This window comes from Notolepis coatsorum (assembly GCF_963971535.1).
Source record: "Notolepis coatsorum genome assembly, chromosome: 7".
In the NCBI taxonomy this organism is placed as follows: Eukaryota; Metazoa; Chordata; class Actinopteri; order Aulopiformes; family Paralepididae; genus Notolepis; species Notolepis coatsorum.
The window spans coordinates 159,167,098-159,194,884 of NC_140171.1; the positions used below are offsets into that span (position 1 = coordinate 159,167,098).

The 27,787-nt window shown below is 43.2% G+C and overlaps 1 protein-coding gene across 1 annotated transcript; it reads right to left on the bottom strand.

Moving 5' to 3' along the window:
- Positions 1–952: 952 nt before the first annotated feature.
- psmd12 (proteasome 26S subunit, non-ATPase 12) lies at positions 953–27,787 on the bottom strand. The gene is made up of 11 exons (XM_084318583.1): positions 27,590–27,787; positions 26,072–26,131; positions 25,144–25,272; positions 21,484–21,591; positions 21,158–21,262; positions 17,535–17,684; positions 17,213–17,347; positions 10,981–11,093; positions 5,388–5,562; positions 3,894–3,971; positions 953–1,252 (listed from the first exon to the last, which is right to left on the bottom strand). The coding sequence occupies exons 1-11, from the start codon at positions 27,701–27,703 to the stop codon at positions 1,043–1,045; spliced, it is 1,377 nt and encodes a 458-aa protein (XP_084174709.1). The 5' UTR covers positions 27,704–27,787; the 3' UTR covers positions 953–1,042.

Below are 27,787 nucleotides of genomic sequence, written 5' to 3' on the forward strand. Positions count from 1 at the left end.
CAGTTGCCCTTGCTGTAGTATTAAATGCCGTCACTAGATGGCGACACCACTCCTTTCCATATATCCATGGGTTTTTCCTTTCAACAGCTTATCATGTCAAATGGATATGTGGATGTGTGGAGGAACGGGTTAATGCTTCTTGTTTGTTAATGTCCTAATGTCCTCTAAACATCAGCATGGAACAAATATTTTTTTAAAGAGAGCTCATCGGTAACAAATTGTAACCAATATCCAAGTTTATTGTCAGAGATGGTTCAAAACCCAATTCTTGTTCACAGTTATCAAGCAGAGTATGTAAAACTGTTTCTTGATGCAACCCCCCCCCCCCCCCCCCACCCAGTGTTCTCATAAAAAAAAAATTATGAAATTCCTAGTTGAGATATTACTGGGCACGAGACAGGTCTCCAAAGTGTCGTTGTGTCATATAATCATAACCTGGTTAATGAGAGCACCGTGACAAGAAGTCTACCGCCCCCACACAGATCAGGTGGTTTACGCAATAACTCTTCAGAAAAACATCCTTTACCCAGAAGAGAGGAGTTTAATGTTTACATTGCAAAGTAGACATAAAAAAGAGCTTTCTGCAAGGTTTTCTTACAGCAAGTTGTGTAGATACTCGACTACTAAATCCCTTCTAAATGTCACATAGCTTGTGGGAACAGGAGTTAATGCACACATTGTATCTAGATGGAACAAAGTAAGTGCACAAGTCAAAGGGAAAAACGCACACCCCAAATGAAAAGTCAACCTGGTTTTAGTTTAAATCGTGCCCACAAAAAGGTATGCAAAATAATAAAATGTCCATGAAACAAAATATATTGTGAATGTTCTCAACTTGGCTTGACAGAAGGAGAAACAGCTAAGTAACTTAAGTGAGGTGTATTGTGTGACTGCGGACTGCGGTCACAGTCCACTGATACAACTGTGGACTCACAAACAACCCCCCCCCCCGCCCCTCCCCCACCAAAAGAAAACAGTATGAACAAAAACATGACAAAAAAAAATAAAGAACAAATAAGACTCTTGTTCTTCTTTTCTGGCTTTACTGCAGATTGTGGATCATCTCCTCCTTGGCGATGAGATGTGTGGTCTTGTTGACCAGCGACATGAGTGAGTTGAGCTTGTGGGACCAGTCGTTGAGCAGGTCGTTGGGGTCTTTGGGCCTCTGGAAGTTGATGATGCCGAGGAGCCGGTCCACCTTGGCGTAGATGGTCTTCTTCACCACCAGGTTGGAGAGGAACTCCTCAGACTCCTGCCCAAGGATCAATAATACAGAGAAGAGAAGAGAAATCCTTTAATAATCCAGAGGGGAAATTCAGCACTACAGATCGCTCACGTTGAACAATAAACATTTAGGTAGTCAATACATACATAAAAAAATAAAAGATTGTAATCAAATTGTATTAGCTAATGTAATCATATGCACCCAATTCTAGATCGCCAACTGTCTGCCCCCAAAAAAGGTTCAGACTGTTATGCACTAAGCACTTTGTAATAAAGAAATAACATTACATTTTGTATTAAAACATTCTAATGCTGCTAAATCACACTAAGCACTTTTGGACAAATTCGATTGTATGGAATATTCTGCTCAAATCCTTCATCCTGTAGATACATTATATTGCACCTTAGGCTGTTACTGTTTAATATTTTGTGTAGACCGGAGGTCTGAGAGAAACCAATTGAAATCTTCTATATGTCCTGTACATATGCTGGTATTGACAATAAAGCTTGAACTGAGACTGAGGGGCGAGCCTACAGTGTTTTTAATAAAGCTTGAACTGAGACTGAGGGGCTACAGCCTACAGTGTTTTTAATAAAGCTTGAACTGAGACTGAGGGGCTACAGCCTACAGTGTTTTTAATAAAGCTTGAACTGAGACTGAGGGGCTACAGCCTACAGTGTTTTTAATAAAGCTTGAACTGAGACTGAGGGGCCGCTAGCCTACAGTGTTTTTAATAAAGCTTGAACTGAGACTGAGGGGCCGCTAGCCTACAGTGTTTTTAATAAAGCTTGAACTGAGACTGAGGGGCCGCTAGCCTACAGTGTTTTTAATAAAGCTTGAACTGAGACTGAGGGGCTACAGCCTACAGTGTTTTTAATAAAGCTTGAACTGAGACTGAGGGGCTACAGCCTACAGTGTTTTTAATAAAGCTTGAACTGAGACTGAGGGGCGAGTCTACAGTGTTTTTAATAAAGCTTGAACTGAGACTGAGGGGCTACAGCCTACAGTGTTTTTAATAAAGCTTGAACTGAGACTGAGGGGCTACAGCCTACAGTGTTTTTAATAAAGCTTGAACTGAGACTGAGGGGCCGCTAGCCTACAGTGTTTTTAATAAAGCTTGAACTGAGACTGAGGGGCCGCTAGCCTACAGTGTTTCTTTTTCTTTTTCCAAGCTTCCTTATTATTGCAGGGACTCAGGGAAACTTTGGCAATACAACAATACAACATAGCCACAGGCTTTAAATAATTTATTCTGAATTATTTGGGGACCTATTTTAATCTTCCCAAGGCCCACATTTGTGTGCCGACCCAATTTCCTTTTAAAACAACATACACTCAATGTTCAAAGAGATGTGAACACCTTCCTCGTTGAGTCACCACTTGTCTAATGTGCTACAGTTGTCTTACAAATTCTCCTCCCTTTAATCTGCATCTCCAATAGTCATTGCAGTTTTTCGTGTTCCACCCTCTGTCCAACGCAATGTATTTCCCCATTGCCCATTACTAAATCGTCTGGTTTAAAACAAATAAAGCATTGACATTTGCATGGTGTACCTTTCTGTGCTATCAGCTCCATCTTTAATCTTTCAAAATGTTCAGTTGCTATCGCTATCAGCTCTATCTTTAATCTTTCAAAATGTACAGTTGCTATTGCATGCACTCATCTGTGTTTCACTACACACATGAGTGCATGCTTACCAACTGTCCGTCTGCAACACTACTATCACCAACATCTAAGAAGGGAGATCCCCCCTTGAATGGCCCTTCTAAGGTTTCTCTCCTCCACACTGCCTGTGGAGCTTTTTTCCCTATTGTTAGGTTTTAGTGAGTTTTTCCTTACCTTCGCGTGGGGTATGTCTGGGAGTGCTTGCATTCTTTCATTTATTTGCATTCATCTAAAAATGTTTGGACCTTATGGTGTTCTTGTTCTGTTCTTGACTTATTGTTATGTTTTCTTCTTGACTTGTTTAAAGAAGACCTGTACGGCCCATGGGGACATTAACGTGTGTTGTCGGGCCTTATAAATAAATTTGATTTGATTTATTCATCCACAATCTATAGCTCAACATGAAAATATTCGCAATTAAATCATTAAAAAAAAAATCGCCAAATTTTATTCCCACCAATTTCTTTTTAAACAATAATGTTAGTGATAGAAGGGAACTCATTTTATGCAAAAATGGAAAGCTTTCCAATTTCCATGCGGCAGGATTGTTACAATAGCCGATAATCCATTTTCCCAATGATAAATCCCTATACGGGTGGAACAACCAGTCACGTCAGACTACACCTCCCTATTCATAACTGAGGTGGATTTACGATGTGAAATCAATACAAGAACCATAACTTTTATCAGTCTGTTTCATGGCCAGATTAAGTGTTCCTAATGTTACGTATGTAAGTGTACCGCTATTACCGATTTAATACAGCTGAGCTGAATCTTGTTTAACCATTATCAAATAAAAAAATTACACAAATTACTCAAACACACTTGACTCAAACCTAATAATATTATACATAATAAAAAAAGATCACCATGAAAAAATAAATAACTGTGGGTCCAAAGAATGGAGGTCCAATAAAATAAAAACTAAAATAAAAAGAACGGTCCTTTATCTGCCAACACGTGAGCCACACTGAAAGAACAAATTAATGGAATGGTGCTTACGTCAATGGAGAGGTCGAGGAGTCCAGCCATCCTCTCCATCGTGATCCTGGTGTAATATTTGGCCATTATTCTGATGTTCTGAGGAGAGAGAAAGTGGTAATTCATGAATATTCTCCTGTAGTGCAGAATATTAGCATATAAACAGAGCATAAGTGGAGCTACACAAGGATAAAGGAGGGGGGTATTTTGAGGTGAACATTATCAGCTACACAGTGTATTAAAAGAATATATTCATGCTATGCAGTCAAGAAAAAACATCCTTTGACAACAACAGTCCAATTGACTGTTTTAGAACTTGGAAGTTGAAGACGATCATTTTCAGAGTTACAGTCAAATTCTAAAAAGGAGTTCCATCAATAAATCAGCACTATTCAATTGACACGAGACACACTATTTGTTCATTTTGGCGTTGGCTGATCATCACAGATTCAATCTAGGCAAGAGTTCAGTTTATATGGGGCTATCTCTTCAAATGTACTGAAAACAATCCCACTTTATGACAAATTAGATCAGGCTTCTAATCTAATTATGACAGTTTATGAACAAAAAGCTGTAGTTCTTGGGCAGCTGGGTGGCGCAGCGGACATTACGCTCATCACCAACGCAAGAGACACCGGGTTCGACTCCGGCTGTCGGCGTTGCCTCCGGCTTGGGCCGGCCGTCATACTGGCTCAATTGGCAGAGTTAGTGGGTGGAAGTCGATGGGTGGTAATCTGGACGTTGTGGACAGCGACTCCTACAGGTCGGTTGGGGACGCCTGCACAGCAGAGACAGGAAATGGCACGGGTAGTGTGAGCCTCCCACACGTTGCACCTCGCCAACGAGAGTCCACGCTGGCAGGTGAAAAGAAGCTGCCTCCTCGTGTATCGGAGGGGACACGTGATGCAAGGCTTCTATCCTCCCTACAACCGACCAGTGGGGGGCATATGCGCGCAACGTTCAAGACAGGGGAGGGACGAATTGGCACAGTGGAATTGGGATGGGAGAAAAATAGAAAAAGAGGAGAAAAAGTGGATAAAAAAAAGCTGTAGTTCTTAATTCTCCATTCACCATCCAGGGTTGGGTATCATTTCCAATGTTCAATACCGAATACAAATAAACAGGATTTGATAACAAAACTAAATCGATACTTTTCGATACTGTACTTTGCTGCGTTATGAGGCTTTATTACATTTTGGATTGGTCGAACAGAAGACAGAATTATATCTTGGAACAAACGTTCTTATTGGCTCACTGACGCTGATGAATTACTTAGGTAACTAAATTTGGTACTGAATGACAGCATTTTTCGCTACCTGATAAGTGTTGAAGCAATTTTATCTATATACCGTAACAGTAACACATTTCATTATCGAGCCCTACCTACCTCCACCTGTAATCCCAAATTCTGGAACTTTCAAATCTCTCTGGGGTCATTTAGCCCCTGTAGCCCTCGTTACATCTCCCACCCCTGAACCCAATCCCCAAGACGCAGAGATCTTCTAAAAGACGTACATGCTCCACCACTCTGTTCTTGAGGTCCTTCCACCTCTTCTCGGCCTCCTCGGTGGTGGAGAAGACGTCGGTGGCGGGGCTGTCGGGGGAACCCTCCCTCAGCTCCTTGCCGTAGTCGTCCACCAGGGCCGCCCAGCGCATCAGCTCCATGGTGGTGAACTGCTTCAGCAGGTCCCTGGGGGAAGGAGGAGGGGGGGGAGACGGACGGCTGTTAACGTGATGATGGGGGATAGTAACTCCAGGAGAGCTTGATTAAAAAACAGCAGACACAGATGGATGGACATAGATAAGACACAAAACCACGAAAGGCATAGAAAAGGGCAATATCAGCAGTGGACGGTGCTAGTTTAGTAGACCCAAATGATGTCATAATGACAAGATTTGAAGATCTACATACAACAATGGAGTTTCCTAATCGCTCGATCATCTCTGGATCAGCGTCCCACTCTCTCTTCCAGCTCCATCATCTCTGGAGCAGCGTCCCACTGTCTCTTGCCAGGTAGCGGAGTAACCAGAAGTAAAAGTTCAAAGGCGGCTGGGTGGCGCAGCGGACTAAGCGCTCGTCACCAACGCAAGAGACACTGGTATCGAATCCGGCTGTCAGCGTTGCCTCCGGCTTGGCTGGCCGTCCATACTGACACAATTGGCAGAGTCAGCGGGAGGGAAAGCCGGTGGGGTGGGTCCTGGTCGTTGTAAACAGCGACTCCTACAGTTCGGTCGGGGCGCCTGCACAGCGAGGGAGGGAACTGGGAGAGGTAGTGTGACCTTCCACACATTACACTCTCCCAGCGAGAGTCCGCGCTGCCAGGTGAAAAGAAGCGGTGGGCTGGCTTAGGGCTGGGCGATATGGCAAAAAATCATATCGCGATAACGATATGATAATGTTCTCGATATCGATATCGATATCTCGATAAGTTAATTTTTTTTTCTTTTTTAATAAACAACAGATGTATGTTTATTTTGCAGCAATTCTTTGTCGTTGCCGCCATCTTTAGTGTTACAGCCCCGCACTCCAGTTCTCAGGCTGCAGCTGGTTTGAAAGCAAAAGTAAACCGGCTTCTCTGCTGGCTGTGGCTCCAGGGGAGTTGAACAGTTCTGGCTCTGCTAGTTTATTTTCGATCTTTTGGCGCTTTTTTGGTGGACAAACCACCGCACATGTGCACCGTGACTCGTGACTGGAGTCTAGTTCTGCTAGCACACATAGCCTACTGTGTACAGACGGTTTCAAACTGTATTTTAAATTAGAAAGCAAACAAAATAAATGGACAAGAGAAAAATATATCTCAATTTGGTCAGTATTGTCATTTGGACAAGCAAAGCCATTACTTTAAGTTGCAGGCAAGAAAGACAAGTCTGTCCACTGTCTCTGGGTTTAAAACTGCCCTGTTGCAGGTCACAAAAAAAAAAAAAAAAAAAAAGAAAAAACGATTTTCGATTTTTTTTTTTTTTTATATTCGATATCGATTATTAAAATATATCACGATATTTATCGTTATCGTTATATCGCCCAGCCCTAGGCTGGCTACACATGTGTCGGAGGAAAAAGATAATAATAAAAAAAAAAGAATATAAGTAAAAGTTCAGCTTTCTCTACTTTGTGTGTGTTTTGGTTGGAGTGGCAACCATTGACTGGAATTGTCTGATGCCCATCCTTTTTCACCTTAGTGTAGTCCTTTGTAAAGCAGGAAGCTGGAGCATGCTCGGTAGTTTAGGGCTATATCTCTGGCCTGACTATATGTACAGAGCTGGCTGTATTTTACTCTGTAGTAAAGCAACTTCGCAAAAAGGGACACGCAGTAAAATTCCCCTTTAAAGGCCAGTGATCCAAATGTCTTTTCATTCTCAATTTAACTGACAAACATATTTAAATGTAATCACAATAAAACACAATATTTTAATTGCTGTATAATGTCTGTAAAAGGTTGGTTTACGTTGGTAATGTCTGTTAACTCTGCTGGCCTCACTGAGAGCACACGGGACCAGCGACAGACACATTAGTATCCGTAACATTATGAACACACCAGATTGATTATCTGAATCCAGGGAAAAGATAGGATTTCTGATTGATTTCACAACGTAGATCCACTGCAGACATGAATGGGTGACGTGGTGGATGGAGGCACGTTATAGAAGACTATGTTAAGCCAAAGAGGTGTAAAGGCTCATATGGCCTTCTTCTTCCACGTAGGTGCTTTGCTGCTGTGGTCGCGGGGGTTTGAAAGCATTTATAGTTCCTTTTTGCTCATCTCTCCTCCACACAAGAGCAAGGTCAATGAGGAAATGCACGGCTGAAGGCAAGTGGGCCAATCACAGCCCTTGTGGTGATGCATAGCTGTGCAGGGCTGTGATTGGCCCGCTTGCAGGGTGATGCATCGCCACGAGGGCTGCGATTGGCTCACTTGCAGGGTGATGCGCCGGTTTCCGACTCAATGCCCTGAGATTTCAATAATCTTATATTTCACTAATAACAGTTAAAATCATTGGTAAACAAATGTAATGCTGAAAATATACACGTTGACTGCTGTTTCGACAGGGTTAGGGTCTTTACTCTTGGCAAAAAAAAAAATAAAAATAAAAAGACGCAACATTAAAGTGGAAATGAAGCAGTGCGATAAATACATATTCATAGCATCACATTAGTATTTAGATAAGCCACAGAAGAAGTCACGTTATAAAAATAAACAGTTTCTAAGAAAAAACGATTTGTTGTGTACATTTCTGAAGCATTTAGCATTATGGGCGCGGCCATTTTGTTGCTGACGTCATACCGTGGGTTGGGTGTATACACTCTGGTTAGCTGCCTATAGTGAATGGGTCAGTCAGCAAATAAAATGTTGCCTACAAAACAACGGGACCGCGGTGGTTCTGTTTGTATTGCTCCTGGCTGTTCAAACTAATTTTACCATGTGAGAGAGAGGAAAGTTGGTTAATTTCCACAAACTACCAGTGAAAAAAACAGTGTTGTTGACATGTTGGCTCGGGCTGGCTGCACTCAGGCGGCGCGACCAGCCTGTTGGACAGGGAAGGAGGATCTGCAGAGAACTCTTCATTGCCTCGGATTATGTTGTTGGGGTGGGATGTTTGTCCAGAAGACCACTAATCAGCTGAAGCCGGACGCGGTTCCCTCGGTCTTCGACAGACAGACCGGCGTTAGCTCTCGGGAGCGATCGCTAGCTAGTTGGCACCAGCCGGGGCCCGGCGTTAGCTCTCGCTAGCTAGTTAGCGTTAGCAACCGGAGCGCCGCGGAGCATTCAGCCTGCTGGCTACACAGCTTGTCGTTGTGCTGGAGCCTGGAGCCAGCTACCGTTAGCTTGCAGAGGCTCCAGCACACCGACAAGCTGTGTAGCCAGCAGGCTGAATGCTCCGCGACGCTGGTTGAAGTGGGTCTAGGTAGCCAGCAGGCTGAATGCTCCGCGACGCTCCGGTTGCTAACGCTAACTAGCTAGCGAGAGCTAACGCCGGGCCCCGGCTGGTGCCAACTAGCTAGCGATCGCTCCCGAGAGCTAACGCCGGTCTGTCTGTCGAAGACCGAGGGAACCGCGTCCGGCTTCAGCTGATTAGTGGTCTTCTGGACAAACATCCCACCCCAACAACATAATCCGAGGCAATGAAGAGTTCTCTGCAGATCCTCCTTCCCTGTCCAACAGGCTGGTCGCGCCGCCTGAGTGCAGCCAGCCCGAGCCAACATGTCAACAACACTGTTTTTTTCACTGGTAGTTTGTGGAAATTAACCAACTTTCCTCTCTCTCACATGGTAAAATTAGTTTGAACAGCCAGGAGCAATACAAACAGAACCACCGCGGTCCCGTTGTTTTGTAGGCAACATTTTATTTGCTGACTGACCCATTCAATAGGCAGCTAACCAGAGTGTATACACCCAACCCACGGCATGACGTCAGCCATGACGTCAGCAACAAAATGGCGGCGCCCATGTTGAAAACAGGGATATTATATTATATTTTTCAGACAAATAAGATAGATTTCACATTTGATTATAGAACCCTGTCTTACACAAGGTACACAACAAACAAACTAGGATCACATTGCTCACTGCTTCATCTCCACTTTAATTCATACATTCTGTAGAGATGGATTTATGGCGTGATGTCATTTGTGGTCCAGTACCGGACCGCTCGGGGTTAACACATTGCCTGCCGGGCATTGTACCCATCTAATGCCCCTCTCTGCCAGCGCTATAAGTCTATGGAGTGGCTCACCTTCTTTGCAGGGGTATAAACTTTTAAAAATGTATATTTGCTATATTGACATTACTATGGCCCATTCAACATCGATTATCTATCGTTCAGGATGTGGGAACGTTATACTTTTTCATTCATACAAAAATACCGTCTAGAATATAAGTATGCTTTTATCGTTTTCTGCAGTAATTCCTAGAACGTGAGTTATAGGCCTAAACGCATATATAGATTATCGATTGCCGTTTCTTCCCTAGACACGCTATATTAAAAAAATTCAAATGATCGGTATAGTTATGATTCATCATGCGTGGAGGAAAGGGGGGGGTCGTTTATAATTCCGTGATCGTCAGTAACTGCTTTATGTAGTATGGGTTGATTTATTGATCAGATGGTTTGTAAATAAAGAAATGTACAATTGGGCTGAAAATAACGTTAGTGTCCTCTTACCATGCGTCAAAGAGACTGGCGGTGAAAGATCCCAAGTATAGGACGTCGATCGCATAGGTCCATTTCCGGTTTGTATGTCGCAATAAACGCCGAAATCATATCGATTATTAAGTTTATAAAGCGATCGATTATGTACATTGTGTCTGTCGGGAGTCCTGCAACGATATCTGACGGCCGGATGAATTTAATCGACGCACAGCAGTCATATCCTGTTTACCAGTGTAACTCGCCCGACCATCCACCAGGCGGCGGTATTGAGCCGTCGTTGCCTTCACCTTTAGGGTCCAGCTGGAGCGTCGCGGATGTATATATGAATTATGAATGCCATGGCGAAAAAATGAAATATTGATCTCAATAACGCTGTACAGTGAGGTCTGGCGGTCAAAGCATGGCGGGCAATAACGCTGTAAAGCGTTTCCGGCGGTGGATGTGTTGTCAAAAAAAAGGAGGAACCACAAATAGTAACTTTTTTTACGAGTCCTATTATTATTATATCATGTGGTCAGCCATTGTTCTATTCATGCTGCAACTGAAAAGACTAAGCAAAATTCCTGCAAGTTTGTGGTTTTTGCATCTTCTCACATTGTATATTATTTTAATTAGGCATAAAACATGTAGCCTATTATTATTTGTATTATTATATCATGTGCGTGGGTTGGGGTAGTTGCATGGTGATGGTGCTCCACTTATGATATAACCTACAACCACCACAAGATTAACCACATCATCAAACCCCCCCCCCAGGTCTACGCTGGGGTGAAACCATCCCAGAGATGCCTCTATACCTGTATCACATAGTATCACACAGAACGGCATGCTGGCATAATGGGGTACGATTCCCGGGTTTAAAGTAATAACTAGATTAGTTTGACATCCTTGTCTTATTGAATGTATATAGACCTCATTAGCTACTAGCTCCAGGGACAAGAGGATGGTGTCTTACTTACTTGTATTTGGGGATTTCTTCTAATTTCTTGTCTGTGTTGATTCTGTGCACAAGGTCCGACTGCTCGTTGTCGTACGGGGCGAGGATCACGTACAGCACGACACTCTTCAGGGCCTGAAACACAAACACAACACTCTTCAGGGCCTGAAACACAAACACAACACTCTTCAGGGCCTGAAACACAAACACAACACTCTTCAGGGCCTGAAACACAAACACAACACTCTTCAGGGCCTGAAACACAAACACAACACTCTTCAGGGCCTGAAACACAAACACAACACTCTTCAGGGCCTGAAACACAAACACAACACTCTTCAGGGCCTGAAACACAAACAACACTCTTCAGGGCCTGAAACACAAACACAACACTCTTCAGGGCCTGAAACACAAACACGACACTCTTCAGGGCCTGCTGAACCACCTTTCTTTCAGCAACAATCAAACTGGAATGACAACAGTAGAGACATTGTCTTCATTTATTGGCAGCCTGCTATTCTACTAGAATATACAGTCAAGAAAATCTCTATATGACCAGTCAACCAAAAAGACAAGCCCTCCAGCCCAAGAAGATATTTAGTACTTTCAGGGTCTGTGGGCTGATGACATTCTGCTGTAGCTTCCCCTCTCTCTCTCTTTTACTACCCTGACGGCACAGATACAGAGCCAGCAACTCGCTGGCAGGTTGTGGTCGGTGCAAGACCCCTTCAATTATATCTCTGTATGAGGCGGCCGGGTAGCACAGCGGACTAAGCGTCTGTCTACCACCGCAGAGACATCGGTATCGAATCCGGCTGTCAGCGGTGCCTCCGGCTTGGCCGGCCGTCATACTGACACAATTGGCAGTGTCAGCGGGAGGGAAGCCGGTGGGTGGTAATCTGGTCGTTGTAAACAGCCACTCCTACAGGTCGGTCAGGGCGCCTGCACAGCGAGGAAGGGAGATGGTGAAGGTAGTGTGACATACACGTTACACCTCACCAATGAGAGTCCTCGCTGCCAGGTGAAAAGATGCTGCTGGCTGTCTCCTATGTATCGGAGGAAGCATGTGATAGACTTCAGGGCTGCGTCTATTCGAAGCCCAAACAATTTGTGCTTCCGCGATCGAGTTTTGCGCTCTGATTGGCCACTGACCTACGCTATTACGCCCCCCTTATCTACGCCAGTTATCTACGCCACGAATAGACGCTACAGGGCAGCGTGGGGCTGTGAGAGTCACAGGGCAGGTAGTGGCAGGAAGCAGAGAGCCTTGCTACTACTAGCAGAGGAGCTAGTATCCGTTTCACCTAACACTATTGCTCCGTGATCATAGCCATTAATCTCTAAAGCTAACCACTATTTGTAAAAGCCACAACCACGTTACCATATTTGTAATAATGTAAATCATTGTGTCGTTGTACATATTGTGTATATAACGTTAGCTAACGTAGCTTCGCTTGGTAGCCAGCATTCTCGAAACTCCTAACAATGCCAGATTTAAAATGGTTCTCTCCTCTTTGTATACCTTTGTCCTCACAAGTATTCTGCCAGGGAACTTATGGACACGACAATAGTAGTAGTTATAAGGTGTTTGAGCTTGTAACGTTAACGTTAGTTAGCTCATAGCTATCGTGGTAGCCTGTTTCGTGACTGATGCACCGAGTGGGGCTGCGTCTATTCGAATCCCAACCGGTTCATGCTCATCAACATCGAATCCCAACCGGTTCATGCTCATCAACATCGAATCCCAACCGGTTCATGCTTATCAACATGCCGTGACGTGTAGCTTGCTAGCCGGCATGAATGGCCGATTTTAAAATGGTTCTCTCCTCTTTGTATACCTTTGTCCTCACAAGTATTCTGCCAAGGAACTTATAGACACGACAATGAGAATGCTGGCTACCAAGCTAAGATAAGCTACGTTACGACGATACTCAACTCTTCCTCTCCTTCCCTCCCTCAGATATCCACGTCTCTGAGCGGATCTCGGCCTGTCTGTCCGACATCTCCGCCTGGATGACGACCAACCACCTCAAACTGAACCTAAGCAAAACAGAATTGCTCCACCTGCCGGCCAAATCCTCCCCCCTGACGACCTCTCCATCACAGTCGAGAATGCAGCTGTGACCGCGTCCCCGACCGCCAAGAACCTTGGTGTTGTCCTCGACGACCAGTTGAACTTCTCTGCTCACATCGCAGCAACAACCAGAACCTGCAGATTCCTCCTGAGCAACGTCAGAAGGATCCGCCCCTTCCTGACAAAAGAAGCCACCCAACTCCTCGTCCAATCAACAGTCATCTCCCGCCTCGACTACTGCAACGCACTGCTCGCTGGCCTCCCGGCCACTGCCACTAAGCCTCTTCAACTCATTCAGAACACAGCAGCCCGCCTGATCTCAAACCTACCGAAGTCAGCCCATGTCACCCCACTTCTTAGGGACCTGCACTGGCTCCCCATTGCCGCACGAATCCGCTTCAAGGCCCTCGACCTAGCATACCGTGCGGCAAAGGGAACCGCTCCCGCCTACCTCCGGTCAATGGTCTCTAACTACACACCCTCAAGACCCCTACGCTCTGCATCTTCTGGCCGCCTCAGACCTACTCCTATCCAAGCTCCGGGAGGGTCATCAAAGAGAAGTCGCCTATTCTCAGTCCTTGCCCCACAATGGTGGAATGAACTACCCACCCCAGTTAGGACAGCCGAAACACGTCCAATCTTTCGCCGTCGACTAAAGACACACTTCTTCAACAATTATCTGAAAAAAAAAAAAAAAAAAAAACGAACCCTAACTAACCGTACTGTCATGCACTTGTCCTAATAAACTAACCTACACTGTAGCACTCAACACTTTGATGAACATTGTTGCTCAGCTGATAGAGTTGTGCCCTTCCTGATGGCTTGTCGTACAGAACTTGTAAGTTGCTTTGGATAAAAGCGTCAGCTAAATGACTAAATGTAAATGTTCGCTAACTTAGCTACTAACGTTATATGCACAATATGTAGGGATGCACCGAATGGGAAATTCTTGGCCGAAACCGATACCGAAAATAGGAAACAGTTGGCCGAAAACCGAATGCCGAAAATGATTAATATAAATATATATATGTTTTTTTTTTTTTTTTGGTGTGTTGTGTTGTGTTGTGGTGTGTCATGTTGTGTCATGTTGTGTCATTTTAGCTACCTGATTATGGCAAAAGACATGATTATGGCTAAACTTAACTTAAATAATATTAATAATCACTATTATGGGCCCATAAAACATTTATTCAGCACTTTTGAATGCATACATTAATTCCAGACTGACTGCTGAAAGATTGTACAATTTAAACATTTTCTCTTTGCATACAACAAAATGTGCATTAAAGTCAAGTGCATTTTCTTTTCTCTGTAGGATAATTACAACAAAGTGCATTCAGAACAAAGCCAAGGTGCTTTAAAACTGCATAACGATTGCATAAAGACACACACAGAGGACTGTTGCATTTACTACATCTCCCATGACTCTTAGCGGGGGATGACGTAGCTTACGAGAGACTACAACGATTGATGACGACTTCCTGTCCTCGCATTTCCATTTGCGGTTTAACGATACATTTTCAACAACAGATTGCTGCGAATTAAACACTTCATTTAAACGGAGTAATGTTAACGTTATGTCGAGTTCATACGTGTAGTGTAGTATGAACTCGTCATAACGTTAACATTACTCAGTGTCCACTGTTGCTGCCACCGTTGCGTCGCAGATGGATGGTACACTGTTAGCTCCGTAGCTAATCCGCTCCTAGACTACTGATAGCAGTACCGTTAACGTCGGAGCTGATCAATACTCAGTTTTTTTCTAATTTAGTTTAGAACCGGGTTTCGGGGGGCATCCCTACTCCCAAGAGGAGTTAGTTATCACAGGCTGTAGAATGCAGGAAGAGCTGCCAAGCTGCTCACGTTACATGTTGCGCATGCTACCGGTATGTCTGTAGTAGTCGCGTTTTGATGACGTCATCACAACAACACGTTATTTGACTTTCGGTCATATATTTTCGGTGCTAAAACCCTTTCGGCCGAAAGCCGAAAGAGCCGTTTTAACCATTTTCGGTAGCCGAATTTTCGGTAGCCGAATTTTCGGTGCATCCCTAACAATATGTACAACGACACAATGATTTACATTATTACAAATATGGTAACGTGGTTGTGGCTTTTATCAGAGCGCAAAACTCGAACGCGGAAGCACAAATTGTTTGGGCTTCGAATAGACGCCTCAGGGCTCCCTAGACCGACCAGTGGGGGGCACATGCGCGCAACAACCAGGAAGGGGAAATTGGCATAACAACTAAAATTGGGATGGGAGGAAAATACAGAAAAAGTAGATCAAAAAATTAAATATTATATCTCTGTATCTTGTGGTCTCATGGAGCTACCAAGTTTGGACCACAGACATTTAAATAAATGTTGTAGAGCACTGTGAAAATTGGTATGGCTAGAATTGTCTTCCAGTTTGGCAAGTGATGAGACATATTATTCTAGCCATTTTGGTCCCTGGCGAAAAACTAACATAAGTGTTGTCATGATGGTAGAAGAAAACAAGGAAGTGCAGAACTCTGCTTGGCTGTTGCTGGATGATGATGATGGATGATGACGACCAAAGATTCCGCAGTAGTCCACTTCTCATGGCAACAAATTGTCCGTCATAATATCCATGATTCTAGTTTCACCAAGAATGCACTGACTTCCAATGACTGGTTGATGGTTTGTGTTTACAAGAAAAAGGGAGAAGAAACTCCTTATTTGCCAAGTTAATTTACATATACCAGGAATGTATGCCTTTAACCCATCGATCCCAACTATTAGGAGAAGTCGGCAACGACAGTTCAGCATCTGGGGACCAACTCAAGTTCTAATGCCAATATCTTGGTCCAGCAGGAGTTACCCAGCATGCACGGCTCGTATGGCGTAGGGCTGTACCGAATAGTTTGAAGCTTCATATTACGTTGACATTCGACTTCTAAATCAACATTCAAATTTTTTTTATAATTTTTTTTATTATTATTATATATATTCTTTTTATGTGTCTATTCATTCTGTTTAAACCAATGGGGTTTTTCTTCACAGTTGCAGATAAAGATTAGGCTACACTAATATTATAGTATTAAAACTGATGAGTTATATTCATTAACACTTCCAGTGCCATTCACTGATTTACACGTTTCTGACACCCGACCGTTGAGTGCCAATCACGTGTGAACGTTTCTGGATCGTTTTTTTTTTTTTTTTATCCGATTTTAATACCCTATTCAATCTCAGGGAGCTGTGTGTTGCCTGAAAAATGTATAGTGGGAATCCGAAGGTGCAGTACCGGCCGCCTCCTACCAGGCGGCGGTATCGAGCACCATTTCTAACATTGTATCCTGGGCTGTGGGATGACTAGAGGTCTCGGATTTCATTTTTTCTTCTCAGGGAGGCGCACAGTTCTGCCGGTTACATTGAAGCCCGTCAACTATGCCCGATCCGTATGTTATGGTCGTTTATGCCGTCGAGCAAATGGGCATTGGATCTAACAGATGGCGATCAAGAAATTGGAATATTCTTTTTGGATTACTCCCGGCCAAAGGTAAGGGCGATTTGACGTCTATTCTAGCTTGATCCTGCAATGCTTTCATAGCGATCGGGCTGATAACCGTTTTTAGTGTTCAATGCGAATGCCGTTACTGACGATCGAATAATCAGAAACGCCCCCCACCCCCCCCCCCCCCCTCTTTCATGCATTCATGATGGAACATAATACATATATTGTAGATTTTAATCCGGAACAGTAGTGGGTTCAGGCGAGGAACGCTAGAGTCTACAATGTAATGTAAAGTGTAGGGCTATAACTCAGCATTTCATGAATAGACCTAGACCGCTCTAAAACCATACTTATATTCACCACGGTATAACACGGGAACGTATGAATGCAAAATGTATTTCTTTTTTGCATCTTGACCGGAAGAAACCCAGTGTCAAGAGGGTTGACTTCCCGGAAGAGGCGTGGCACGGAATGTGTTAAGAAAGTTGATTTAATAATTAAAAAGAAAAACTAATTTAATCAAATTAATCACTTTATTCAAATTGAGGATTTAGTTGAGGATATTTAGAAAATATATATATATATAAAAAATACTTGTTTTGAATTTTGAATTTTTTTTTAATTAAAAATGAAGGTTTGAACGTCCGTTCGAAAAACCCTGACAACGTTCGAAGCCCAAAAACAGGCTCTACCACTCACCTGTTGCCACTTGGAGTTGTCCTCCAGGATGCAGGGGGTGTCGTAGATGGCCCGGTAGTGTTTGCAGATGGACAGGTAGGAGCCCTCGTGTTGATCCACCTGGATCATCAGGTTGTAGTATTTAAGCTTGGCCTCCTGTGAGACAAAAGACACACATTAGCCCTTTCACTGCCACACGACAGCCGGTTAACCCTTTCACTGTGACAATACAGAAGGTTAGCCCTTTACTATCACACAACCGACGGCGATGCTCCATCATTAGCTCCGCTAATTAACCCCCCCCCCCCCCCCCCGGCAAACATTCATAACCCCCCCCCCTCACCTGGTTTCCCTCCTCCGCGAAGAACTTGGTGTTTATCTTCTTGCTGATGATCTGGGTGCGGATGTAGTCCTTGACGGCGATGCACAGCCTCATCTGTTCCAAGATGAACTCCACCTTCTCCTTCTTCTCCATGGAGCCGTACGTCTCCACCTTGAGAAGAGGGGGATCGTTGTTGCTGATTAAGAAGCCTCCACAAGAAGGTCATTAAAACATTTTCAGGTGTAGGTTATTTTTTTTAATGTTCTCTGAATTCTACCTTGGAATTCTCGAACTCCATAGTTTTCCATGGCTATTAACTATTGTTACACACTAGACTGTTCAGTTCTCATAGTTCTGGCCTATAGGAGAAGACAATACACACTACTGTTCAGTTCTCATAGTTCTGGCCTATAGGAGAAGACAATACACACTACTGTTCAGTAACCCTAACCAGGGCTCCAGGGTGCGCCCGTTTTGATCGTATTTTGCGAAAACTCAAGAGCTGTGCGACTGGATGTTTTCCCTTGTCGCACTGGTGCTCCCAGCAGGTCTGTGTGTCTGTGTGTATGTGTGTGTGTTTAGCCTCTTTCCCCGTGGCCATGTGTGTTCTAGTGGTTACTTCCTGGTCTATAGGGAGGTGTAGTGGTTACTTCCTGGTCTATAGGGAGGTGTAGTGGTTACTTCCTGGTCTATTGTGAGGTGTAGTGGTTACTTCCTGGTCTATAGGGAGGTGTAGTGGTTACTTCCTGGTCTATAGGGAGGTGTAGTAGTTACTTCCTGGTCTATAGGGAGGTGTAGTGGTTACTTCCTGGTCTATTGTGAGGTGTGCGTCCATACCAAAGGTAGCCGCATTTCTGGCAGACGTTTCATGTGACATGTGCGCCCAATAGCGTGACAAGCTGTGTCTTTGCCCATTTCCACGTCAAACAGCCTGCAAACTACCTGGCGTTCTATCGCCATGCTCCAAGACAAACTCTAACCTTAACCAACTTCGAAAGAGTGCCTAAGCTTAACCGTCGAAAGAACTTGCCGTCACGCTCTAAGACAAACTCTAACCTTAACCAACTTCGAAGAGTGCCTAAGCTTAACCAGTGTAGAAACTGACGTCGGCCAATCAGAGAGCGTCTGCCAGAAATGCGGCTACCTTTGGTAATCACGCGTGAGGTGTAGTGGTTACTTCCTGGTCTATAGGGAGGTGTAGTGGTTACTTCCTGGTCTATAGGGAGGTGTAGTGGTTACTTCCTGGTCTATAGGGAGGTGTAGTGGTTACTTCCTGGTCTATAGGGAGGTGTAGTGGTTACTTCCTGGTCTATTGGGAGGTGTAGTGGTTACATGATTGCCGTTTCCGGCCGGTCCATCATCTTGAAAACACAATGTATTTCCCCATTGCCCATTTCTAAATAGTCTTGTTTAAAACAAATAAAGAATCAACATTTGCATGGTGTACCTTTCTGTACGTATTCATCCACAATCTATAGCTCAACATGAAAATATTCGCAATTAATAGTAAAAAAAAAAACGCTGAATTTTATTTCAACCAAAAATGCTTAACAAATAATGTTAGTGATAGAAGGGAACTCATTTTGTGCAAAAATGGAAAGCTTTCCAAATGTTCATGAGGTAGAATTGTTACAATAGCCGATAATCCATTTTCCCCAAAGATAAATCCTATACGGGTGGACCTCGCAGGCGGTCCAAAGTGACGTCAGACTACACCTTTCATATCTTATCTTATCTCCCTATTTAGGAGCGAATTGTTTGCATGATTAAAAACGATGGTTCAAACATCTGTTCGAAAAACCCTGGCGAATGTTCGAATCCCAAAAACAGGCTTGGGACAGCTCTAACTGGAGCTGAGCTGAATGTGTTAAAATAGACATAAAAAGGTGAAGGATTGGACTTTGCGAGCCAACTGTAATACAATGTTATTTTTTACAATAATTTACATAACATCTTAAGAAATTACTAATGTGTATGGAAACTGACAAAAAAGGTAACGGTAACGCTTAAAATGTATTATTGCAGCGGCAAAAGGTGCAGTGGAAAGTTTTGGGTGCACCTAAATTATGTGCTGGTTAGGGATGGGAATCGAGAACCGGTTCCTAATTGTCCGATTCCTGGAATCGCATGCCTCCGTGACTATCGATTCATCTGATCAATGCCAAGTTTTTCTGACAGTTGCGCATTTTAAAACAATAACGTTAGCGCTACGCTTGCAGCCATAGCAGACTATTTGATTCCATGACTAGGAAAACCTAAATGAAAACTAATGCTTTCACTGTATAAATATTATCCCATTTCATCCATTTTAGATGATCACAATAGACTGAGGCTGCAGCTAGTGGTTCTTGCGCACCTCAGGAAAATCCTTTCACACTAGCACAGCGGGGTAAACTGACTCAGGAAAAGGTGAACGAGTGTCACCGAGCAGTCACTAAATTTGTAAGGGCTCGAAATTGCGACCATTTTGGTGGGGGCTCAACAATAAATGAGAATCAGAAATGTCAAGTTGCATGTTGTTATTCTAACCAGCATATTCAATTGCATTTCCAATTTATTTATTAAAATTATACATTTATCAGGAATCGATAAAGAATCGGATCGACAAGCAGAATCTATAATGGAATCGTATCGATAAAATCTTATCAATTCCCATCCCTAGTGCTGGTGCACCTAAATTAAAAAGTTAGTCTGGAGCCCTGCTAACCCTAACCTCCAATCATGTAGCAACACATTAGATGATTGGGGGGATCTGACGTGTTGCTTCATGATTGGAGGGATCTGACGTGTTGCTACATGATTGGAGGGATCTGACGTGTTGCTACATGATTGGGGGGATCTGACGTGTTGCTACATGATTGGGGGGATCTGACGTGTTGCTTCATGATTGGGGGGATCTGACGTGTTGCTACATGATTGGAGGGATCTGACGTGTTGCTTCATGATTGGAGGGATCTGACGTGTTGCTTCATGATTGGAGGGATCTGACGTGTTGCTTCATGATTGGAGGGATCTGACGTGTTGCTACATGATTGGAGGGATCTGACGTGTTGCTACATGATTGGAGGGATCTGACGTGTTGCTACATGATTGGAGGGATCTGACGTGTTGCTTCCTGCCAGAGATGCACAAAGGCAAGTTGCCTCGCTTTTATTTATTTTCTTTGTAACACATGGTTCTTGAAAGCAGATGTAAATATTGGGGATTCTGATATTTTATCCCATACCACTAACGGTATCGGTGCATTCCTGGATGAAACTTACAAAAAGTACAAATTACAGAGCCCGTACAAAAGCTAAATGCATGCAAGGTGAGTTTGCAGTACATGGAGTCCCATGGAGACGTCTTGATAATAAAAGAGACCTCTCAAGTGTTTTGCAGGAAAAAACACAAAAAGCAAAGCTCTGGCTCCTTTAATTTTTTTAACCTACACCTAAATGTTGTAACTTTGTCCTTCACACCCACAGAAAGAACACACTGAAGCTGGTGACAGCTGGGACCTGAGCTGCAATGCTAAGCCAATATTGATATTTGAAGACCTCGTTCAAAGTAAAGAGCCTGTGTGAACCACAGATGATGCTAGGCGCGATCTTTAATGAACCCGTTAGCTGCGGGAGACAAGTGGAGTCGGACATGCAGTTTACCTGCAGCTCCTGCAGGATGGCAGCAGCCTCTTTGACGTCTCCAGCCTTTTCTTTGATGTTGGCCAAAGTCTTGGTCAGCCTGGCCCGCTCGATCTCTACATAGATCTGAGAGAACAAGTCATATTAATACAGCACTTAAAGTAGGACAGATACTTCAGACCTCCTCATCAATACATTGTCATCTCAAGTCAAATATGTGATTACTTTTTTAATATACATGGTTGAACTTCAAGTACATATTCTGTACTAGAGTAGAGATTGAATAAAAAATCAAATGCATACAGAAACCCAGGAGACAGACAGACAGACACACACACACTCCAGACCTTGCCAGCAGTCACTGTACGTAGCGTGTCGATGAGTCTTAGCTTGATGGTCAGATCCGTCGTTGCGTCCACATACTTGTAGCATTCTTGCACCATCTTAGCAACAGCCTGGTATGAGAAGGAATACAATGTTGTTGTACATTAAACAGAAATTGAAGCAAACAAATTTACAGTGAAACATGTTGAAAAACAATGAAGCCCAATAACAACTGGCTCTAGAGATGGAGGTCTTAACCACATAACGTGCACTGACATGCCCGTGCGCAGAACGCATGAGAGTCACGGCACTTTGCGAACGTCTAGAGCAGGGGTCGGCAACCTGCGGCTCCGGAGCCACATGCGGCTCTTTAGCCAATCAGCTGCGGCTCCCTGGCCAAAATAAATAAATAAAATATATATTTTTTTGTTCTCTTATTTTTTTCACTGAAATGAAAAAATATTTCATCAACTAAAATATACAGTACACCCCGCGCCTCTCCCTGCCGTCTGCAAGTGGCTAATCTTGAGTTTCCGACCCCCCAGTAAGCTAAGCATGGATAAATCCAAAAAAAGTAAAGTCTGAGGAAAATAGAGGGTTTAATTCAGTGTGGACAGATTAATTTGCTTTCACGACTAACGATGCAGGCTTACCTGTATGCCTGATATGTGGTGCGGAATTTGCAAACAACAAAAAATGTACTTTTTATTTGATAGATTTTCCACAAATAAGGGAAGGACTCAAATAGAGCTGCATAGTTCAGGGTTTTATTTCAAAGTAGGTCTACAGATGCCAGTGTTTTTTCTCCTTTTCTGTGTTTTATTTCAAAGTAGGTCTACACATGGTAGTCTTTTTTCAAAGTGGACTACTTTTTATTTTATAAATGTTCCACAAATAAGGGAAGGACTCAAATATACCTGAATAGTTCAGGGTTTTATTTCAAAGTCGTCTACAGACACCAGTGTTTTGTCTCCTCTTCTGTGTTTTATTTAAAAATAGGTCTACACAGCCAGTATTTTTTCTCCTCTTCATAAGAGTTTGAGGTTTTCCTTTGTTATAACAGGTAACAACAGCAATAAAAAGTAAAATGTTCTTTTTTTGTTGCTTTATAATTCCATTAATGCAACAAACTGTGTGCTATAAGTATAAAGTATAATAAATCGCAAATTACTTTGGGTATGCAATTGTCAGGCATTTTATGCTAAATGTGGGGTATGCTTGGGGATATATAAAATGTTATACACTGTGTTATCTTCATTTTAAGGGTAAATAGGTTGTGCGGCTCCCTGAGCATTTTATTTTGTGGGAGGGGGGAAAAGGGCTCTTTTGATAGTAAAGGTTGCTGACCCCTGGTCTAGAGGCTCGGCTGCATTTTTCGCCAAACATATAAATTACCGTTCGAAAGATCTATTTGTTGCTGTTCGAACGCCACCTCACTCGACCAAATCCATGCCTCGGTTTGAGTTACATGACGACGAAATGTCAGGCGAGCGTCTTTTTACACGACGCACGTCAGATGACCACCCCGGACTCCCCACGCTCCAGAACTGCCAATCATCCGCTGATGGTGAAAATGATGTAGCCAATGAGTGTACCTTTCCAACGATAGCCCACATGGGGGGGTGTGAATAAGGGATCTAGGTGAAAGTTGACGAGCGAAAACCAGAAGTCAATCACACTTCAGAATGAACGGCCGTGGATGAGGAAATGGATTTTGGAGAGCTTTTTCCCCCCACACGGTTTACCCGGAATCTCTCTCCAAGACCCATTTCTGAATGGATTTTTATAAATTTTTTACCTGTACTACTTAAGACTTCAGGCTATGGGGCCGCAGTGTTTTCCAGCGTATACCTTTTTTTTCTATATTTATATATATATTGCAACCACTACAGAAAAATGTGAGTACACAAGTTCAGACCTCTGTTACTCTATTTCATTAGCACTAAAAGTGATTTTCCTTTTTTGCATTAGTCACTTCAGAATGTTATCTTTCAAAAGAGACCAGGCTCATGCATGTGCTATAAGTATATAAAGCTATGCTTTGCAAAAAAAAGTATGCAGTACTCAAGTTCAAGTAAAAATAAATGGCCACTTTTCTGCCCGCCTGTTAAGAGGTTAAAGCAGGGGTGCCCAACCTTTTTTGAACCAAGATTTACTTTTTAATTTGCCACCTAGCCGAGAGCTACCAGCCCAAATTTGTCCTACTCTCGGCTAAGATAAGATAAGATATTCCTTTATTGATCCCCTTGGGGAAATTCAGGCATAATAGCAGCATGGGGGAAGGGGGTACAGGTAGTAAAAACAACACAAGCAGTGTAAACAAATAGGTCAATATAATTGACTATCTAACTAACTGAAAAATATATTCACAGTGTCATAAGGTGCATAAGGTTAGTATTAGTAGTAATAGTATTACCCATTCAATATGCACATGACAGAAAATATTATATGGCATGTAATATTTTCTGTCATGTGCATATTGAATGGGTAATACTATTACTACTAATACTAGCCTTATGCACCTTATGACACTGTGAATACTGTGAATATATTTTTCAGTTAGTTAGATTCTAACTAACTGAAAAATATATTCACAGTATTCACAGTGAGCTCTGCCGCGGCATTATGCAGCCGTAATCCCCCCTGTTTTAACATCGGCGGTTAGCTCAACTCGTTCGCCGCCTTGCTGTGGAGCCTGCGGTGCGTTGGTGACAAGTTCGAATCACTTCAATTTCTTTTTATTTTTTTTTACGTTTAATTAATTTATCATCTCTCGCTATAAGCGTGCATTCTTTCGCCGGTTAAGTTTAGGCATTCTTTCGGAGTTGGTTAAGGTTAGGGTTAAGTTTAGGCATTCTTTCGGAGTTGGTTAAGGTTAAATTTAGGCATTCTTTCGGAGTTGGTTAAGGTTAGAGTTTGTCTTAGAGCATGGCAATATTTCTTTCGCCAGTTAAGTTTAGGCATTCTTTCGGAGTTGGTTAAGGTTAGGGTTAAGTTTAGGCATTCTTTCGGAGTTGGTTATGGTTAGGGTTAAGTTTAGGCATTCTTTCAGAGTTGGTTAAGGTTAGGGTTAAGTTTAGGCATTCTTTCGGAGTTGGTTAAGGTTAGGGTTAAGTTTAGGCATTCTTTCGGAGTTGGTTATGGTTAAGTTTAGGCATTCTTTCGGAGTTGGTTAAGGTTAGAGTTTGTCGCAGAGCATGGCAATAGAATGCAGCCTATTTCCGCACTGCCGCTCTCTCGCGCTGCCGCGGTCACATGGGCGTCGTGGCCAATCAGAGAAACGCTGAACGCAAGTTGGTCGCCTAAAGTATTGACGCGCTCAGGATCCACCCACAGCTTCCCTCCCCCTAACTCAGCCAAACGAGTTAGTATAGCGATCAGCCCAAGCCAAGGCAATGCTGACTCTCCGGGAGTCGAGACTGCAGCCTCTTGCATTGGTGACGAGCACAATCTCCGCTACGCCACCTGACCGCCCCAAATGTGTTTTTTAATGACAGATGGGGGCCAAACCTATTCTGCAGATATACAGAATAGGTTTTATAGTCATGAAGCCTTCAAAGTTCCCTGCGATTCAAGGTAGGATAAATAAGCTAAACAGGGTTTGATTCGCCCATTGAATAGCCTATGGAAGCAGCGTTTGGTCATTAGGAAAGCTTGTGTGTTTTAAATCCATTATAACTCACCTGTTTGAGCTGACTCCTCCTCTTGGCGAGCAGCATGATGTTTTCATTGAGAGCGTCCCAGTCTTTGGCCTCATAGCACATCTGAACCACACACACCAGGATTCTGGAGGTGGACACCATGTCTGATGCCTGAGCACACGTGAGACAGACACAAGTGTTAGGTGAAATAATAACAGACACCTTGTCACCCAATAGCAACAATCTTGGTAGAGTTGCTATTGGCTGGTTACACACATTCTCCCTCTCCCACACACACAATAACAATGGAGCAGGGATATACATTATGTTGAATTCTCACAATGGAGCAAGGATATACAGTATGTTGAATTCTCTCTCAATAACAATGGAGCAGGGATATACAGTATGTTGAATTCTCTCTCAATAACAATGGAGCAGGGATATACAGTATGTTGAATTCTCTCTCAATAACAATGGAGCAGGGATATACAGTATGTTGAATTCTCACAATGGAGCAGGGATATACAGTATGTTGAATTCTCTCTCAATAACAATGCAGGGGATATACAGTATCTTGAATTCTCTCTCAATAACAATGGAGCAGGGATATACAGTATGTTGAATTCTCTCTCAATAACAATGGAGCAGGGATATACAGTATGTTGAATTCTCTCTCAATAACAATGGAGCAGGGATATACAGTATGTTGAATTCTCTCTCAATAACAATGGAGCAGGGATATACAGTATGTTGAATTCTCACAATGGAGCAGGGATATACAGTATGTTGAATTCTCTCTCAATAACAATGCAGGGGATATACAGTATCTTGAATTCTCTCTCAATAACAATGGAGCAGGGATATACAGTATGTTGAATTCTCTCTCAATAACAATGCAGGGGATATTCAGTATGTTGAATCCCCTCATCATCACACCACATTATGGGTGGCAGCAGCAGCAGTCACCGACCGTTCTAGTTTGTTTCTCCAGTGACAGCAAACTTTCGACAGCCTCCTGCAGTCTGCCATCCTGCAAGACATCAATCACATTAACGGTTAGGTAGGTAGGTAGCAAACCGCCATTTTCTACCGAATTCAACTACACATTAAGATTACAAACTACTAGCTAGCGATAATACGACAAGAATTCAGCGTTACAGCAAAACCGTAAACAGTACTGTATATTTGTAGATCTTCTTGTATGTCATAAATGTCTGGATGTAACAGTACTGTATATCTGTATGTCGTAAATGTTATGAATTGAAGATGGGGGACCCTGATGTAAACAAGACGAAAGTCTTTCTCTGGTCTGCATCCCCTTAACAATTGTGTGTATTGAGCTGTACTGTATTGTTGTACCCATTCTGCAATCTGTTAATACAATGTTCAACGAGTAAAATGGTACATGAGTCAGGTGTCCCCCTGCTCCCCCCCTCTATGGCGAGCTGCTAGGGCTGGACCTCTGGACTTGAACTGTGCTGCACTGTATCCATGTCCCCCACCACTGCACTTTACTGTCTTATTGTTGTCTCACTGTTCTGTCCTGTTTTGCACTTATTTATTTATCATTACTATTATTATGTTGTTCCCATTTGTGAAAAAATCAATCATGCACTGTAATGTCAAATCACGTTCCATTTGTACCTGTACAATATGGTGAATAAAGAAATCTGAATCTGAATCAATCAAGCTAAAACATAACGTTTGTCAACTAACCAGGTTTGTTACCGTTTGATTGATTGATAACTTTATTAACAGATTGCAGAATGGGTACAATACAGTACAGCTCAATACACACAATTGTTAAGGGGATGCAGACCAGAGAAAGACTTTCGTCTAGTTTATTTACATCAGGGTCCCCCATTTTCAACTCATCATACACCGTTATCTTGCTAATACGACGTCTGGATACAATCCACTTAGATTAGGGAGGATATAGCACATGTGCACATGTATGTAGTTATTAAGCAAACCGAGCAGCGATTACAAATGTATACATGTGTCAAGAGAAATAAATAACTGAGTAGCTAACGTCTACCCATTCACTGAGCTAGCTACCGTTAGCTCGCATGCTAACCCAGACTTAGCTACCGTTTAGCTCGCATGCTAACCCAGACTTAGCTACCGTTAGCTCGCATGCTAACCCAGACTTAGCTACCGTTAGCTCGCACGCTAACCCAGACCTAGCTACCGTTAGCTCGCATGCTAACCCAGACCTAGCTACCGTTAGCTCGCATGCTAACCCAGACCTAGCTACAGTTAGCTCGCATGCTAACCCAGACCTAGCTACCGTTAGCTCGCATGCTAACCCAGACCTAGCTACAGTTAGCTCGCATGCTAACCCAGACCTAGCTACCGTTAGCTCGCATGCTAACCCAGACTTAGCTACCGTTAGCTCGCATGCTAACCCAGACTTAGCTACCGTTAGCTCGCATGCTAGCCGCTGCACCGTGACTCAGGGTAAAGTCAGTCTAACTCTGCTCCTTACTCTCGCCATCTTCTCGCACTCGGGCACCCGGGAGTCCACCGTGGCGGTGTAGTCCACCTCCATCTTCAATATCTTCCCATCGGACCGCTCTGCGTCTGCGTTTATGTCGGACATGTTGTTTGCTGTACTTGGTGATTATTCTGATGAATGAAGAAGAAGAAGAGACGCTGCGATCAGAAGGAGTCTCTCTGTGATGAC

What these genes read in the sequence shown, in the direction of transcription:
- psmd12 (XM_084318583.1), bottom strand. Translation starts at nt 27,703, where the DNA reads ATGTCCGACATAAACGCAGACGCAGAGCGGTCCGATGGGAAGATATTG. An exon ending in AGTGCGAGAAGATGGCGAGA is followed by an intron (nt 26,132 to 27,589) that starts GTAAGGAGCAGA and finishes GATGTCTTGCAG; the next exon opens with GATGGCAGACTGCAGGAGGC. An exon ending in CCATCCTGCAGGAGCTGCAG is followed by an intron (nt 17,685 to 21,157) that starts GTAAACTGCATG and finishes CCTCTTCTCAAG; the next exon opens with GTGGAGACGTACGGCTCCAT.